The following is a 12,382-nucleotide window of genomic DNA, read 5'->3' on the forward strand; positions in this document are numbered from 1 at the left end:
TCAGTCACTCATCATGTTCCCTTCTCTGCTTTGGTTGCTTGGAAGTCAGCATCAAATATACAGCCCACATTTAGGGGAAATCTTTATTTTTCTTATCCCAATTTTTCAATTTCCCTCTTACATTTATTTTATCCTGTGATTTGCATTTAATAAGCTGCCTCAAATCCTTCTTGAATGAGGTGAGCTTATGGCAACCTGTTACCTTTATTCCTGTAGCTGAGCCTGTGCATTTGCTCCTGTAGATACCCGGTTTCTCTTTGCCCCAGCCAGGTTGCTACATTTAATCCCTCGGGCACTCCATCACCACCCTTCAGTACCTCATCACTTTACCTGAGGAGGAGCCCGTTTCTTTGCATGCCTCCTGCCTTCAGACTCAGGTGAAGAGGTGACAGTGACTGAAAACCTCACAGTCACCTTCCTTCACAACTGCTTTCTGCATCCAGCAACAGCACCCTTCCCTCCCCCTCAACAAGCTGGGATTGAAAAAGAGGGTGTTCCCTTTAGCCTGAGCAGTTCAAATGCTCTGCCCAAAGGAAGGATTCGGGATCGGGCCTTGCCTTTTTGTCAGACTTCACCAGCTCTCTGACACGTGTTCTGAGTTCGGAGATTCTGTGTTCTGAAAACGGAGGAGAGGGGTGTTGAGAGCACCTGCAGGAATGTGAAGTCCAGTGAGGGCAGAAGAGGAGTTTATGGGGAGGGGTTAACAGGCGTAGGAGTCTGGAGGTGGGGTGGGGGTGGTAGGACCTCCAGGGTGGGACAGCTTCATCTTCATACCTGCTTCCCCCACCCCAGAGCTCCCTGCACCAGGAAAATGTGACCGTGTTTGGATGCCTTACTCACGAGGTGCCCTTGAGTCTGGGGGATGCCGCAGTGACCTGCTCCAAAGGTGAGGATGAGGAATGGGGGAGGACAGATGGTTGCTAGTCCGAGAAGGTGCGGGGATGGGTGGGAAATGTTATGGACAGAGGATGGGCTAGGGGTGGGGTGGGGGTGGGGGACTGGGGACAGATGGGTGAGGGTTCTTTAGGTCCTGGTCCCATGCTGACCTTTCCTTCCTTTCACTGACCCCTCCTTTATCCCCTCAGAGTCCCTGGCTGGCTTCCTCCTCTCAGTCAGTGCCACCTCCAGGGTGGCTCGGCTTCGAATCCCGTTCCCACAGACCGGGACCTGGTTCCTGACCCTCCGCTCCCTGTGCGGGGCGGGGCCTCGGTGAGTGGCTTGCTGCTGTGTGACGGGCGGGAGGGGGCGGCCCAGCCCAGGTGACCGCCTGCCCGTGTGTGCACAGGTTTGTGCGGTGCCGGAACGCCACTGCAGAGGTGCGGCTGCGCACCTTCCTGTCCCCGTGTGTGGACGACTGCGGGCCCTACGGCCAGTGCAAGCTGCTGCGCACGCACAACTACCTGTACGCGGCCTGCGAGTGCAAGGCTGGTGAGCACTCTGGGGAGGCAAGGGAGCTCCTGGGGCTGTGGGGAGGGGAGGCAAGGAGAGCATGGGAGGGCGGAACTAGGGTGAGACCAGCCTCCCCTGGCAGTGGCGCTGGCTTAGCTGGAGGCCCCCGGAGGCTTCTGGAAGAAGCGGCTGTGGAACCCCCTGGCTGCCTTCTGTACCCTTCCACCCTGTGCCTTCCCCACCCGCAGGGTGGCGGGGCTGGGGCTGCACGGACAGTGCAGATGCGCTCACCTACGGATTCCAGCTGCTGTCCACTCTGCTGCTCTGCCTGAGCAACCTCATGTTTTTGCCGCCCGTGGTCCTGGCCATTCGGAGCCGATACGTCCTGGAAGCTGCTGTCTACACATTCACCATGTTCTTTTCCACGGTATGTGGTGGCGTCAGGGTCTTCTCGGGGTCCTTATCCATGTGGTGGGTGAGGCTATACATTTCCCCGTGTTCTCCACCGGCTTGGGGGTGTCCGTTTCTTCACAACAAGAGGATGCCTCCAGTTCAGTCTGCCGTGGCGGTGTGTCCCTACCTTTCATGTGAAGGCACGCATGCCATGTGGTCAGTTTTGTAAGGCACACTGGGGTCGATGAACTCGTCTCTTCGTAACTTAAAAAACAGTCGCAGCCACTGCAGACAGTGTGGGGTCCCTAGTTGTCTCACACCCTGCCCATCCACCCTGAGGGCGGAGGGGACCGTTACCTCAACTCGCTGGGTGGGTAACTCTGTTCTACCGTGTGGGATTGTGCCTTCACCACCAGAGATCTGCACAGGGCAGGAGGTGTGTGCTGTCACCTATGTGGCCACATGGACAGTTGTCAGTTTCATGGCATTCTTCCATGATGTGAGGGCCGGCTGTGCTGTGCTCATGTTCTCCATCGCACTGGGGATTTCTCCGATGTGAGCATGTTCCTTCTTACGACATAAAAAGGTGTCTCCCCATTTAGTAGCCATGGCCTCCTCGAATTACCATGGGGACTTTCGGAAGGCAGAGGAGATCTCTATAACTGGGTAATTTATAGAACAGTCTGTCTCTTAAAATCCCAAGAAACTTTACAGATTCAAGTGTGTTCTGCAGCATCATGGGAAGTGGCAATGTGATATAAAATCCCAGTCCAGAGGAGGATATTTTGATGAAGATTAATACAGTTTTGAACCCCTTCCCTTCCATTACAGAATGTCCACAATCTGTGTCTTCCCACCCTTCTATAATCATAAAAATTCATATTACACATGTATCACAGATATTCTAAGGAAAGGTAGAGGAGTGAGCCTGCTGACGTGACTTAGCCTCCATGTAGACGGCCCCCTCGACCCCCACCCCAGGATTCTGCATCTAGGGATCTTTTTATCTCAGCTCTGGGCTCTTGGCGGCTTGTGACATACAGTGCCTGCCTGTGAGCACTGCCAAAATCTTAGATGCATTCAGACTTTCCTCATGTCTTAGCAACAGAGGTGTCACGGAAAACCAATACAGCCCCACTTGTTAAGCATTAATAGATCAGATATATGTCCAAATTGCAAAATCCTACTTATCACTTAGGAGAAAGGTGGGGGCAGATGTCCCCAAACTGAGGGTCGTGTCATACGTCGGTTCCTCCTGGACGTCCATCCACAGAGGAGGAGGAGCAGCCCTGTCTGTCTCCTTGCCGTGTAGACAGACCTTGGCCCCTTAAGCTGGATGAGAGGAGCACATTCCAGGTTTGCTTTACTGGCCCCCTTTTGAGACCCACTCTGACGGTGCTCATCCTATTTTTGTATTAGACACCATTTTTCCCCTTTATTGACAGATGTCCTTGTACTGTTGCTGACCAAAGCCTCTAGCAACAGCCATTCCTGCATGCAGCCATCCTCCAGCTGGCTCTTGGCTGCATGCAGATCTGATGTGATTCCTAATTAGTAAGAGTACCTACCTGGGCCACTGGGGAGAGTGTATCTGTTCTTCACTCCACACAAGCATCCCGGGCATTGGCTCCAGAGTGTTCAGTCCTGGATGGCTCCTCATTTTCTGGACACAATGGCAGATCAACCTGAAAATAAAACACCTGCCACCCAGTGGGAACACTGGGGGAGCCTATAGAGCCTGGCACCCCACACAGAGCTTCTACTTTCTTAAGTAAGATGATAAACAAAAGATTAGGGGAAAAGATGAGGTCAGGAAGAAGAATTCAATGGGGAAAGTGTTATACCTCAAACTCATATTGCAAACCGTGACACCCCAGCCTAAATGATAGGAGATGTCAGGAGATGGGAGGAGTGAGTGTGGCCGCTGTGGTGTTTGCTTTTCCTCAGAGGTCTGTCCAGCGTGTTTGCTTTGGGAGGACTCATAAGGCAAAAGACATAAGTCCACAGAGAGCTGTGTGTTCGTCTTTGCACCAAAGATATTCTTAACAGCCATACATGTTCTTAGTGTTTGGCATCAAAAATACTCAAATCATATGAATTCTACAAGAACTTCAGAGAAAAGTGGCAGCAGGTGTCCTGAGGCAGAGAGAACTCCGGTAACTCCTGGGCAACCTTCTCACAAATGAGGGAACGGAGGACGTCAGAGGCCACGCGTCAGAGGCCGTGCGCTGTCTGGAGAGGCGCAGGGACTGGGACCACAGACCAAGGGGGTCCTGACTGTGGACCTCATTTCTCTAACTGAGATGCCAGAATACCTTGATACAATTCCATTTGTGTGCCCTGCACCCCTCTTTGACTCTCTTCAACACCCTGCTCTTTCCTGTGTTCCCCTCAGTGTAGGAGAGGTGGGCACTGCCTCATCCTCGCATTTTCCCACAGCGTGAGGGGCCACGCTCTTCTCCATGGCCAGAGGGAGTGTCTGTTTTCTTACTGTGTCTACATTGGGTGGGCAGTGATGGAGAGGTCCAGTTAGTGAAGGACCTGAAGGTGGAGCCCAACTCAGAGTCTGAGCTAACAGCAGAGACTGGGATAGGCTGGGGAGGCTTGTGGTCTGGGTTGGCCAAGAGGCTAGCATTCAGGCACAGAGCCTGGGTCAAAGATGAGGATTATGGATGGGACCTGCAGCAAGCATGAGGGGGTGAGGAAGGACTGGCCTCACTGGTGAGACTGGACCTCCCTGGCCTGGTGTTCTCTGCAGCACCGTTCAGAAGCAGAACGTTAGGAAGGTGAGGATGAGGGTCGGGGCCGCAGATATATCCCTGTACAGCAGATGAGGCAGACCAGACCTCCGTGCTGTGTTTTTCCCAGGAGTTGGGTGTGGGGTATTTCCCAAATCTGTGCCGCCTCCGACCTCTGACTCCTGCTTCTCTGGCAGCAGCACCCCCGCCCCGTGGCCTCTTTCTTCAGTTGCATAGACCTGCGCCTCTGCCCCCAGTTCTCTCAATGCCTGTCCTTTCTTTCTCCAGTTCTATCACGCCTGTGACCAGCCAGGCATTGTGGTTTTCTGCATCATGGACTACGATGTGCTACAGTTTTGTGACTTCCTGGGCTCGTTAATGTCTGTGTGGGTCACTGTCATTGCCATGGCTCGTTTACAGCCTGTAGTCAAGCAGGTCAGTGCAGAATGGGCCCTGGGGGACAACTATAGCCAAAGTCTGCCTGAAATCCATTCCCAACCATGCCCTGAGGGCCTCACCAAGGGCCCCCTCCATCCTGGCCTGGCCCCTGGAGTCCTTTTTCCCCAGGTGCTGTATTTGCTGGGGGCTATGCTGCTGTCCATGGCTCTGCAGCTTGACCGGCATGGACTCTGGAACCTGCTCGGACCCAGTCTCTTCGCCCTGGGAATCTTGGCCACAGCCTGGGTAAGGGTAGGGAAAACTGTGGGTGTGGTGTCTCAGAGGGACTTGGGTGCAGGGCCCTGGGTATCTGGTCCCTGCTTTAAGGCAGGCCCAGACCCAGTCATCATTACGGTTCTGCTCATGGTGCCCATTCTAGTCTTAGCAGGTTCCTTCAGGTCACGGCCACAGCTCAGGGGAGCCTGAGAATGACGGGCTCTGGTGTGGGTTCCAGGGCCTCGCATTCCTGAGCCCCGCTTCTCTGCCTCCCCCAGACAGTACGCAGCGTCCGCCGCCGGCACTGCTACCCACCCACGTGGCGCCGCTGGCTCTTCTATCTGTGCCCGGGCAGCCTAATTGCAGGCAGCGCCATCCTACTGTATGCTTTTGTGGAGACCCGGGACAACTACTTCTACATTCACAGCATTTGGCACATGCTCATCGCTGGCAGTGTGGGGTTCCTGCTGCCGCCTCGTGCCAAGACTGACCACCGGGTCCCCTCCGGAGCCCGGGCCCGGGGCTGCGGTTACCAGCTGTGCATCAACGAGCAGGAGGAGCTGGGCCTTGTGGGCCCAGGAGGGACGCCTGTCAGCAGTATCTGCACCAGCTGAGAGCGGCTTGGGGCCGGGCCCTTGGGGAATGTGAACCCGTCCTAGGGGCAGAGAGCCCTTCCTGGGGTTTTCCCAGGCAGTGTGGAGCCTTCCCAGGGATGAGAGACAAGTTGTATTTCTTGAGGACTTGGAGTCTTTCTTGGCATGGAACTCTTCCAGGGACCTGGCATCCTTCCTGACGGCCTGGAGTCACCCTGCACCCATGGGTTCCTTCCGTACTGCAGCCTGTGCAGGGCCGCAGAGCCCCCTCGGCACCAGGCAGTCCCTCTCTGGGACATGGAGCCCTCCTGAGGACACAGATTCCTTCCTGGGGGGACAGAGCCCTCCCAGGACATGGTGTCATTCCTGAGCAAGTGGAGTCCATCTGGGAAGATTTGAGTTTCCAGATCTTCCCAGCATCTCAGCAACTCTGGCCTCATGCCTCCTTCCCAGAGGCAGTGTCTGGGCTGGGCTGGGCTGGGCTGGGAGGGGAGTTACAGAACATTGAGGCTGGAATCTTGAGTAGACGCAGGTGGAGTCTGGTGTGTTTCCAGTGAGGTTTTTGCTGGTTCCATGCTGCCTTTTTTTTCTGCTGCCAAGGGTGTGGGGGAGGGGAGGGAGAGAGGGACCTTGAGGAGATCAGCAGGGGTGAGGGGAGCCCAGCAGGAAGGAGCTGCTGGAGCTACTGTCTGCAGCTGTGGTCCCCTGGTGTCAGGCTATATCAGCTGGGACTAGGGAGCTGAGAGAGCAAGTGTGAGAGAGAAAGAGAGATGTGCTGAGATCATTTAAATCAGCGAGACAGAGCTCCCTTACGGTACCCACACCCAACAGGGAAGGAAGCTGAGGCCCCAGGAAATTGGACCACCAGGTACAGATCTCAGATGCACAAGAAATATCACGAGAAAGTAACTTCTATTTTCAGCTCCCTTTTGCCTGACTGCCAAAAATATAATCCTTTGTTAATTTGGAATTTCTTCCCTTTCCACACTAGTCACAGCTAAGTTCCTTTGCATCTTAAATAACGCAAAGATGTTGGGAGAGTGTTCTTCCTGGTCACTGTGGTCCATGCAGCCCCCACCTCCTAAGACTTCCGACCTTCCACCTGGCCCTCGGTCGGTGGTGCAGGCAGACCACGCCAGAGCGCCTTCTTGGTCCCCGCTGCATAACCCCTTTGAGTCCAGGGCTCTCTACCATTTTTGTGCCATGTGCAAGGACCCGTGACACCTTGGCTACCCAGATATACCTTGGAGCCATTTCTGCTCTGGGGTCCTGTTCTGGATTTTATTGGACCGACAACGCATGAGTTGCTGCCACTTTGAGATCCTGCAAACCTGCTCAGGGGCTTGGCTGAGGGAGTGGGGCTCAGGGCCCCTCTCATTTTGGACCCCTCTGTGCCAGTGCTCTTACCATGCCCCCTCCCCGTTTTTTTCCCCACTCCCTAGTTTAGAGAATATTTTGTTAATCTAGAGGTGGGGAAGCCTTACTTTTACTTAAGTTTCCTCCCAAATCTTTTGTCTATGCCTTAATGTTCCCTTTCAGGCCTAGGCTTTTGAAGGTCAAAAGCCAAGAAAACAACATCCCTTTGTCCTGTGGTTTCTGCCATCACAGCTCCTCCTTGGGGCACAGAGCAGAGAGGGATGTGGCCAACTGAATGGTGGGAAGGAGTGAGAGGTGTGAGCTAAGTATCTGTTCCTGTATCAGGAATGTTGCTCTATCACATTCAGATGTATAGAGTCAGGTCACCAGGCCCCATGAACCCAAATAGCTGGGATTCAGGACAGAGTCAACAGAAGACAAATGGCACTGAAGAGGAAGACAGAGCTGGGACAGAGATGCCCCTCCCCCAGCTAGGAGGGGTCAGCAGGGGCTTTCTGGAAGGGGAATGTGTGGATGAGGATTAAATGAGTTTTCATATGCCAAGGTGTTGGGAGAGTGTTCCTTGGTGTCTGTCTATATTGTATCCTTCCCCTGAGATTTCCATCATTCTACCTGGTCCCCAGTCAGGAAAGCACTAGGACACAGTACAGCGCCCAGCCTGGTACATGATGTGTCCAGTATGTTAGTTAGAGGTCAAGCAGTGTTTGGGGCTGGTTGTCTCTCCACACCATGCCCCTCTCCTCTCTTGGAGAGTGAATAAAAACTTTACTCTCTATACTTTCTTCTCCTTGTGAATTCTTCCACAGCCTGTGTCACCAATCACCCTAACATGTTGGTGGCCCGTATGGGGACCTTCTCTACTTCTCCCTTTCCTCTGGCCTCCTGAGACTGTGACTAGGGAAGCAGGGGTCAGTGGAAGCTCGACCCAGGCTAACCTCCTAACCCTGTCTCTGTGGGGTTCAGAGAGAGAATTCTAATCCTTCTCCATCTTTCTAGACTCTGAGGAGAGCCTCCTCCTCACCCACCTTCACAGCCAGCTATTGATAGAAGAAAACTTGCTTTTTTCCCTAGGACAACTTGACTAGAAATTTCTAGAAAGCAAGAACAGAACAGCTCCCTGCAGCCATAGGCAGAAGACAGCAGCCTCCTGTCACAGTCCCAGCAGTCCACAGGCCATGGGACAGCAACCCCCCACCCTTTCTTAATCCAATTATCATCCAATAAAAGCTCAAAGCCCCCACCCCTCAATGCTGGCGTGTCCCTCCACACTGAGCCCCTTTCCTTTCTTGGAGAGTGAGTAAAATCTTTATTCTCTCTTTTTAAAAAAAAGCATTTGGGCATGAGAGGGAACTGCAAGGGGGAGACAGAGAGGTAGGAAAGACTGATAGTTATTGGGGAACTGGGAATAATTCAGTGGCCCTGGGCTGGCAGAGAGTGTGTGGGTGGAGCAGGGGTGGGGCCAAGCAGCCAGTAATGAAGTTGGATGGATAGGTGGGGGCTGGTTTTTGCCCTGTGGGAAATGAGCCACTGGAGAAGTTTAAGCTGGAGAGTAGCATGAACAGATTGGTGTTCTGTCTTCATAGATTGGGTTGTTTCATTTTGTTTTGTTTTGCTGCAGAAAGCTTTATTGTTTCCATTTGGTCCAATGCATGGGAGAGGGTTCCAGGATGGGGTTTCAGGGAGAGGCTCAGGCAAAAGCCAGATACCAGGAAAGTGTAGAGGGGCCCCTCCAAGGCCTGTGGGATCCAAAGGCTTCCTAGTCATGCTTGAGGGTAAGCCTTTCAAAGAGATACCCATCCCAGCCTGGGGAGCTTTAGTCAGGTGGTCGCCCATCCTCTTGAGTTTCACCTCCTCGTCCAGGATATGGTTCTCCAGGAAGTCACAGAGACGAGGGTCTGTGTGGGTAGAAGCCAGGGCCTGCAGATCCAAAAGGGCCTGGTTCAGCTTCTTCTCCAAGGCCAAGGCTGCTTCCATGGTGCCCTGAGTTTTACCCCACTTGTCTTGGGAAGGCTTCTCCACATCCTGGAGAAACGTGGCCATTGTGCTGGTTTTGCAGCTTTAAGAGACAGACGTTCAAGACTTCTGGCCAAGATGGAGGCGTGGGTGGAAATACTGTGCCTCCTCACACAACCAAGTTTAAGGACAACAAAGATTTAGGAACAAAAACACAACCAAACAGACAGAAAACTGAACTGTACTGAAGTCCAACAACAATGAACCATTCATCCAGACTGGTAAGAAGAGCAGTGTTGGTGGTCAGCCGAGAGGGGTCTCAGCAGGAAAAAGGGGCTGGACTGATCAAGGCATGCGGGCAGCGGTTGGCAGATCCCAGGCATGGGGTGGCAACGGGCGGATCCAGTGAGGGCGCAAGGCAGCTGGCTGACCATGGTCACACATTCACGCACAGATAAACCAGGTGAAAAAATGAACAGTGAGACAGACCGAGCAACACAGGGCCCCAGTGCCAGGAAATAAAGCCTAAAAGCACTGATTGAAAACACCTGTGGGGGGTGAGGTGCCAGGAGAGGCTCCTAGCCCCACAGGAGAGTTTGTTGGGGAGACCCACAGGGTCCTAAAACATACACAAGCCCGCACACCCGAGAACCAGCACCAGAAGGGCTCAATTTGCTTGTGGGAAGCAGCATAGGGGACCAAAATTCGGGAGAGAACAGAGCAAGTGCCATTGCCCCTCTCTGACCCCGCCCCCAGTCACAACCCAGTGATTGGGCTGACCTGCCCCGGTGAACACCTAAGCTTTTACCCCCTCATACATAATAGGTGTGAACAGACCAAAATATTATGGCTCGAGCGGAAGAACAGCTCAAAGTCCCGGAGCCAATACTTCTAAGTGACCAAGAGATAGCTAACCTATTGGATGCACAGTTCAAAGCACTGGTGATCAGGATGCTCACAAAATTGGTTGATTTTGGTTGCAAATTAGATGAAAAAATGAAGGCTATGCTAAGAGAAGTGAAGGGAAATGCACGGGGAACCAATAGTGATGGAAAGAAAACTGGGACTCAAATCAATGGAATGGACCAGAAGGAAGAAAGAAACAACTGAACAGAACAGAATGAAGAAACGGGAATTCAAAAAAATGAGGAGAGGCTTGGGGAACTTCCAGGACATCTTTAAACATTCCAACATCTGAATTATAGGGGTACCAGAAGGGGAAGAGGAAGAGCGACAAGTGGAAAAGTTATTTGAACAAATAATAAAGGAGAACTTCCCCAGTCTGGCAAAGGAAATAGACTTCCAGGAAATCCAGGAAGCTCAGAGAGTCCCAAAGAAGGTGGACCCAAAGAGGATCACACCAAGATAATGGTGTGATTATCTTGGATAATTATCTTGGATAATTACATTAGCCAAGATTAAAATGAAGGAGAGAATCCTAGAAGAAGCAAGAGATAAGGGGACAGTCACCTACAAAGGAGTTCCCATCAGACTGTCAGCTGATTTCTCAAGAGACCTTACAGGCAAGAAGGGGCTGGAAAGAAGTATTCCAAGTCATGAAAGGCAAGACCTACATCCAAGATTGCTCTATGCAGCAAAGCTTTCATTTAGAATGGAAGGGCAGATAAAGTGCTTCTCAGATAAGGTCAAGTTGAAGGAGTTCATCATCCCTAAGCCTTTATTTTATGAAATGTTAAAGAGACTTATCTAAGAAAAGGAAGACAAAACATATGAACAGTGAAAGGACAGCAAACTCAGAGTTATTAACAACCACGCCTAAAACAAAAGCAAACTAAGCAAACAACTAGAACAAGAACAGAACCACAGAAAAGGAGATCACATGGAGAGTTAGCAATAGGAGAGGGGGAAAAGGTACAAAGAATAAGTAGCATAGATGGTAGGTAGAAAATAGACAGGGGGATGGCAAGAATAGTATGGGAAATGTAGAAGCTAAAGAACTTATGACATATGGACATGAACTAAAGGGGGGGAATGTGGGTGGGAGGGGGTGTGCAGAGTGGTGGGGAATGAAGGAGGAAATGGGACAACTGTAATGGTGTAATCAATAAAATATATTTTTTAAAAAACCGACAGACGCTCAGAGCCTTCACACTTCTCTTTGGCCAACTCTCAGAAGTGGCCCGCACCCTGCAGAGCCGCGTTGTCCTGGTCGAAATAGAAGCCCAGAGAGAGGTGGGTGTAGGAGGCCCGCAGATGCAGGTTGGCCAGGCGGTTGACCGCAGCCTCCACCTCGGTGGAATAATTCTGATGAATTTGGGAGCCCATGGTTGTTCGGCAATGAAGAATTAAGGTCCAAAGAACAGTGCTGGCTGGTCTTGGAGGCCTAGGAAGGCTGAGGTGGTTTAGAAGGTGGTGACTAGCAAAGAAGATGGAGGGTAGCTGGCAAGAAGGGCTGTCCTCAGGTGTGTTCTGTTCAAACCCTGTTGAAGTAGAAGACAAATCCCAGGACCGCCGAGGGTGCTCTAGAGATTGGGATTTAGAATTATAGATTATAATCTATAAATTATAGATTTAGTATGTGCAGTGACACCAGCGTTGCAATATTTGAGAGATGGATGGGGAAGCCTTAAGGCCGTAACCGTGGAAAGGGGTGGACTGATTTAAGAGCTGCTATGAGGTGGATTCTCTAGGACTTCGTGGCTGATTGGATATGTGGAGGGGTGAAGGATGAGAGAAAGTCTGTGACTGTGTGTTTCTGGTGGGGTGGCTTGGGGGGGATGGTGCCATTCCTTGAGCTGGGGGCATAACTTTGTGGTGCAGAATGATTAATTCAGTTTTTCATAGTTCGAGTTTGAGGCGTGTGTGTGGTTCCTCTGGGCAAAGGGCCAGCGTGCCGGGCAGAGCGGCTGCACCAGGTCTGGAGCCTGGTCTCCTGGCCCCCAAATGCAGTTTTGGGTTGTCTCTTGACTTGTTTGAGTGGGTGGGGAGCCCAAGATGCCAACAACCCCAGCCTTCTGGGAATTCAGGGCTCTGGCCAGAGACACTGTGTCTCTTCCCTTGTGTCTGTCTGCACAATGCTCAGCAGCACAGAGCTCGACCCCCAGATAGAGACATTGGGAGGGCTTCTGAGTGACAGTTCAGTTCAGTAAACCCTCTATAGGGAAAGCCCTGTGGGAACTGCAGAGATGAGCCAGACCTGGCTGACTCCTGCCCTCAGAGAGCTCATGGTGTGGTGAAACATCACGAATACAAAGCAGAATAGGACAGATACTGAGCGAAGTTTGCAACAAAGTGCTGTAGGGTGAGAAGGAAAGAGAACACTTT

At 52.1% G+C, this 12,382-nt stretch overlaps 1 protein-coding gene across 3 annotated transcripts in view; it reads left to right on the top strand.

The window, feature by feature from the left end:
* The window catches only part of TMEM8B (transmembrane protein 8B), a 24,320-nt gene extending 16,789 nt beyond the window's left edge, over positions 1–7,531 (top strand). For 2 of the 3 annotated variants that reach the window (XM_037036022.1, XM_037036020.1), the window contains 7 exons: positions 793–886; positions 1,086–1,209; positions 1,286–1,428; positions 1,638–1,816; positions 4,809–4,955; positions 5,088–5,204; positions 5,453–7,531. In XM_037036022.1, the coding sequence (XP_036891917.1) occupies positions 793–886; positions 1,086–1,209; positions 1,286–1,428; positions 1,638–1,816; positions 4,809–4,955; positions 5,088–5,204; positions 5,453–5,788 (1,140 nt within the window). In that variant the 3' untranslated portion in view covers positions 5,789–7,531. The remainder of the gene's footprint in view (positions 1–792; positions 887–1,085; positions 1,210–1,285; positions 1,429–1,637; positions 1,817–4,808; positions 4,956–5,087; positions 5,205–5,452) is intronic. The other variant, XM_037036021.1, reaches the window with a different exon arrangement.
* The last annotated feature ends 4,851 nt before the right edge of the window (positions 7,532–12,382 follow it).

Source organism: Sturnira hondurensis, unplaced genomic scaffold (assembly GCF_014824575.4).
Source record: "Sturnira hondurensis isolate 20B ecotype Veracruz unplaced genomic scaffold, ASM1482457v3 Scaffold0022566, whole genome shotgun sequence".
Classification (NCBI taxonomy): domain Eukaryota; kingdom Metazoa; phylum Chordata; class Mammalia; order Chiroptera; family Phyllostomidae; genus Sturnira; species Sturnira hondurensis.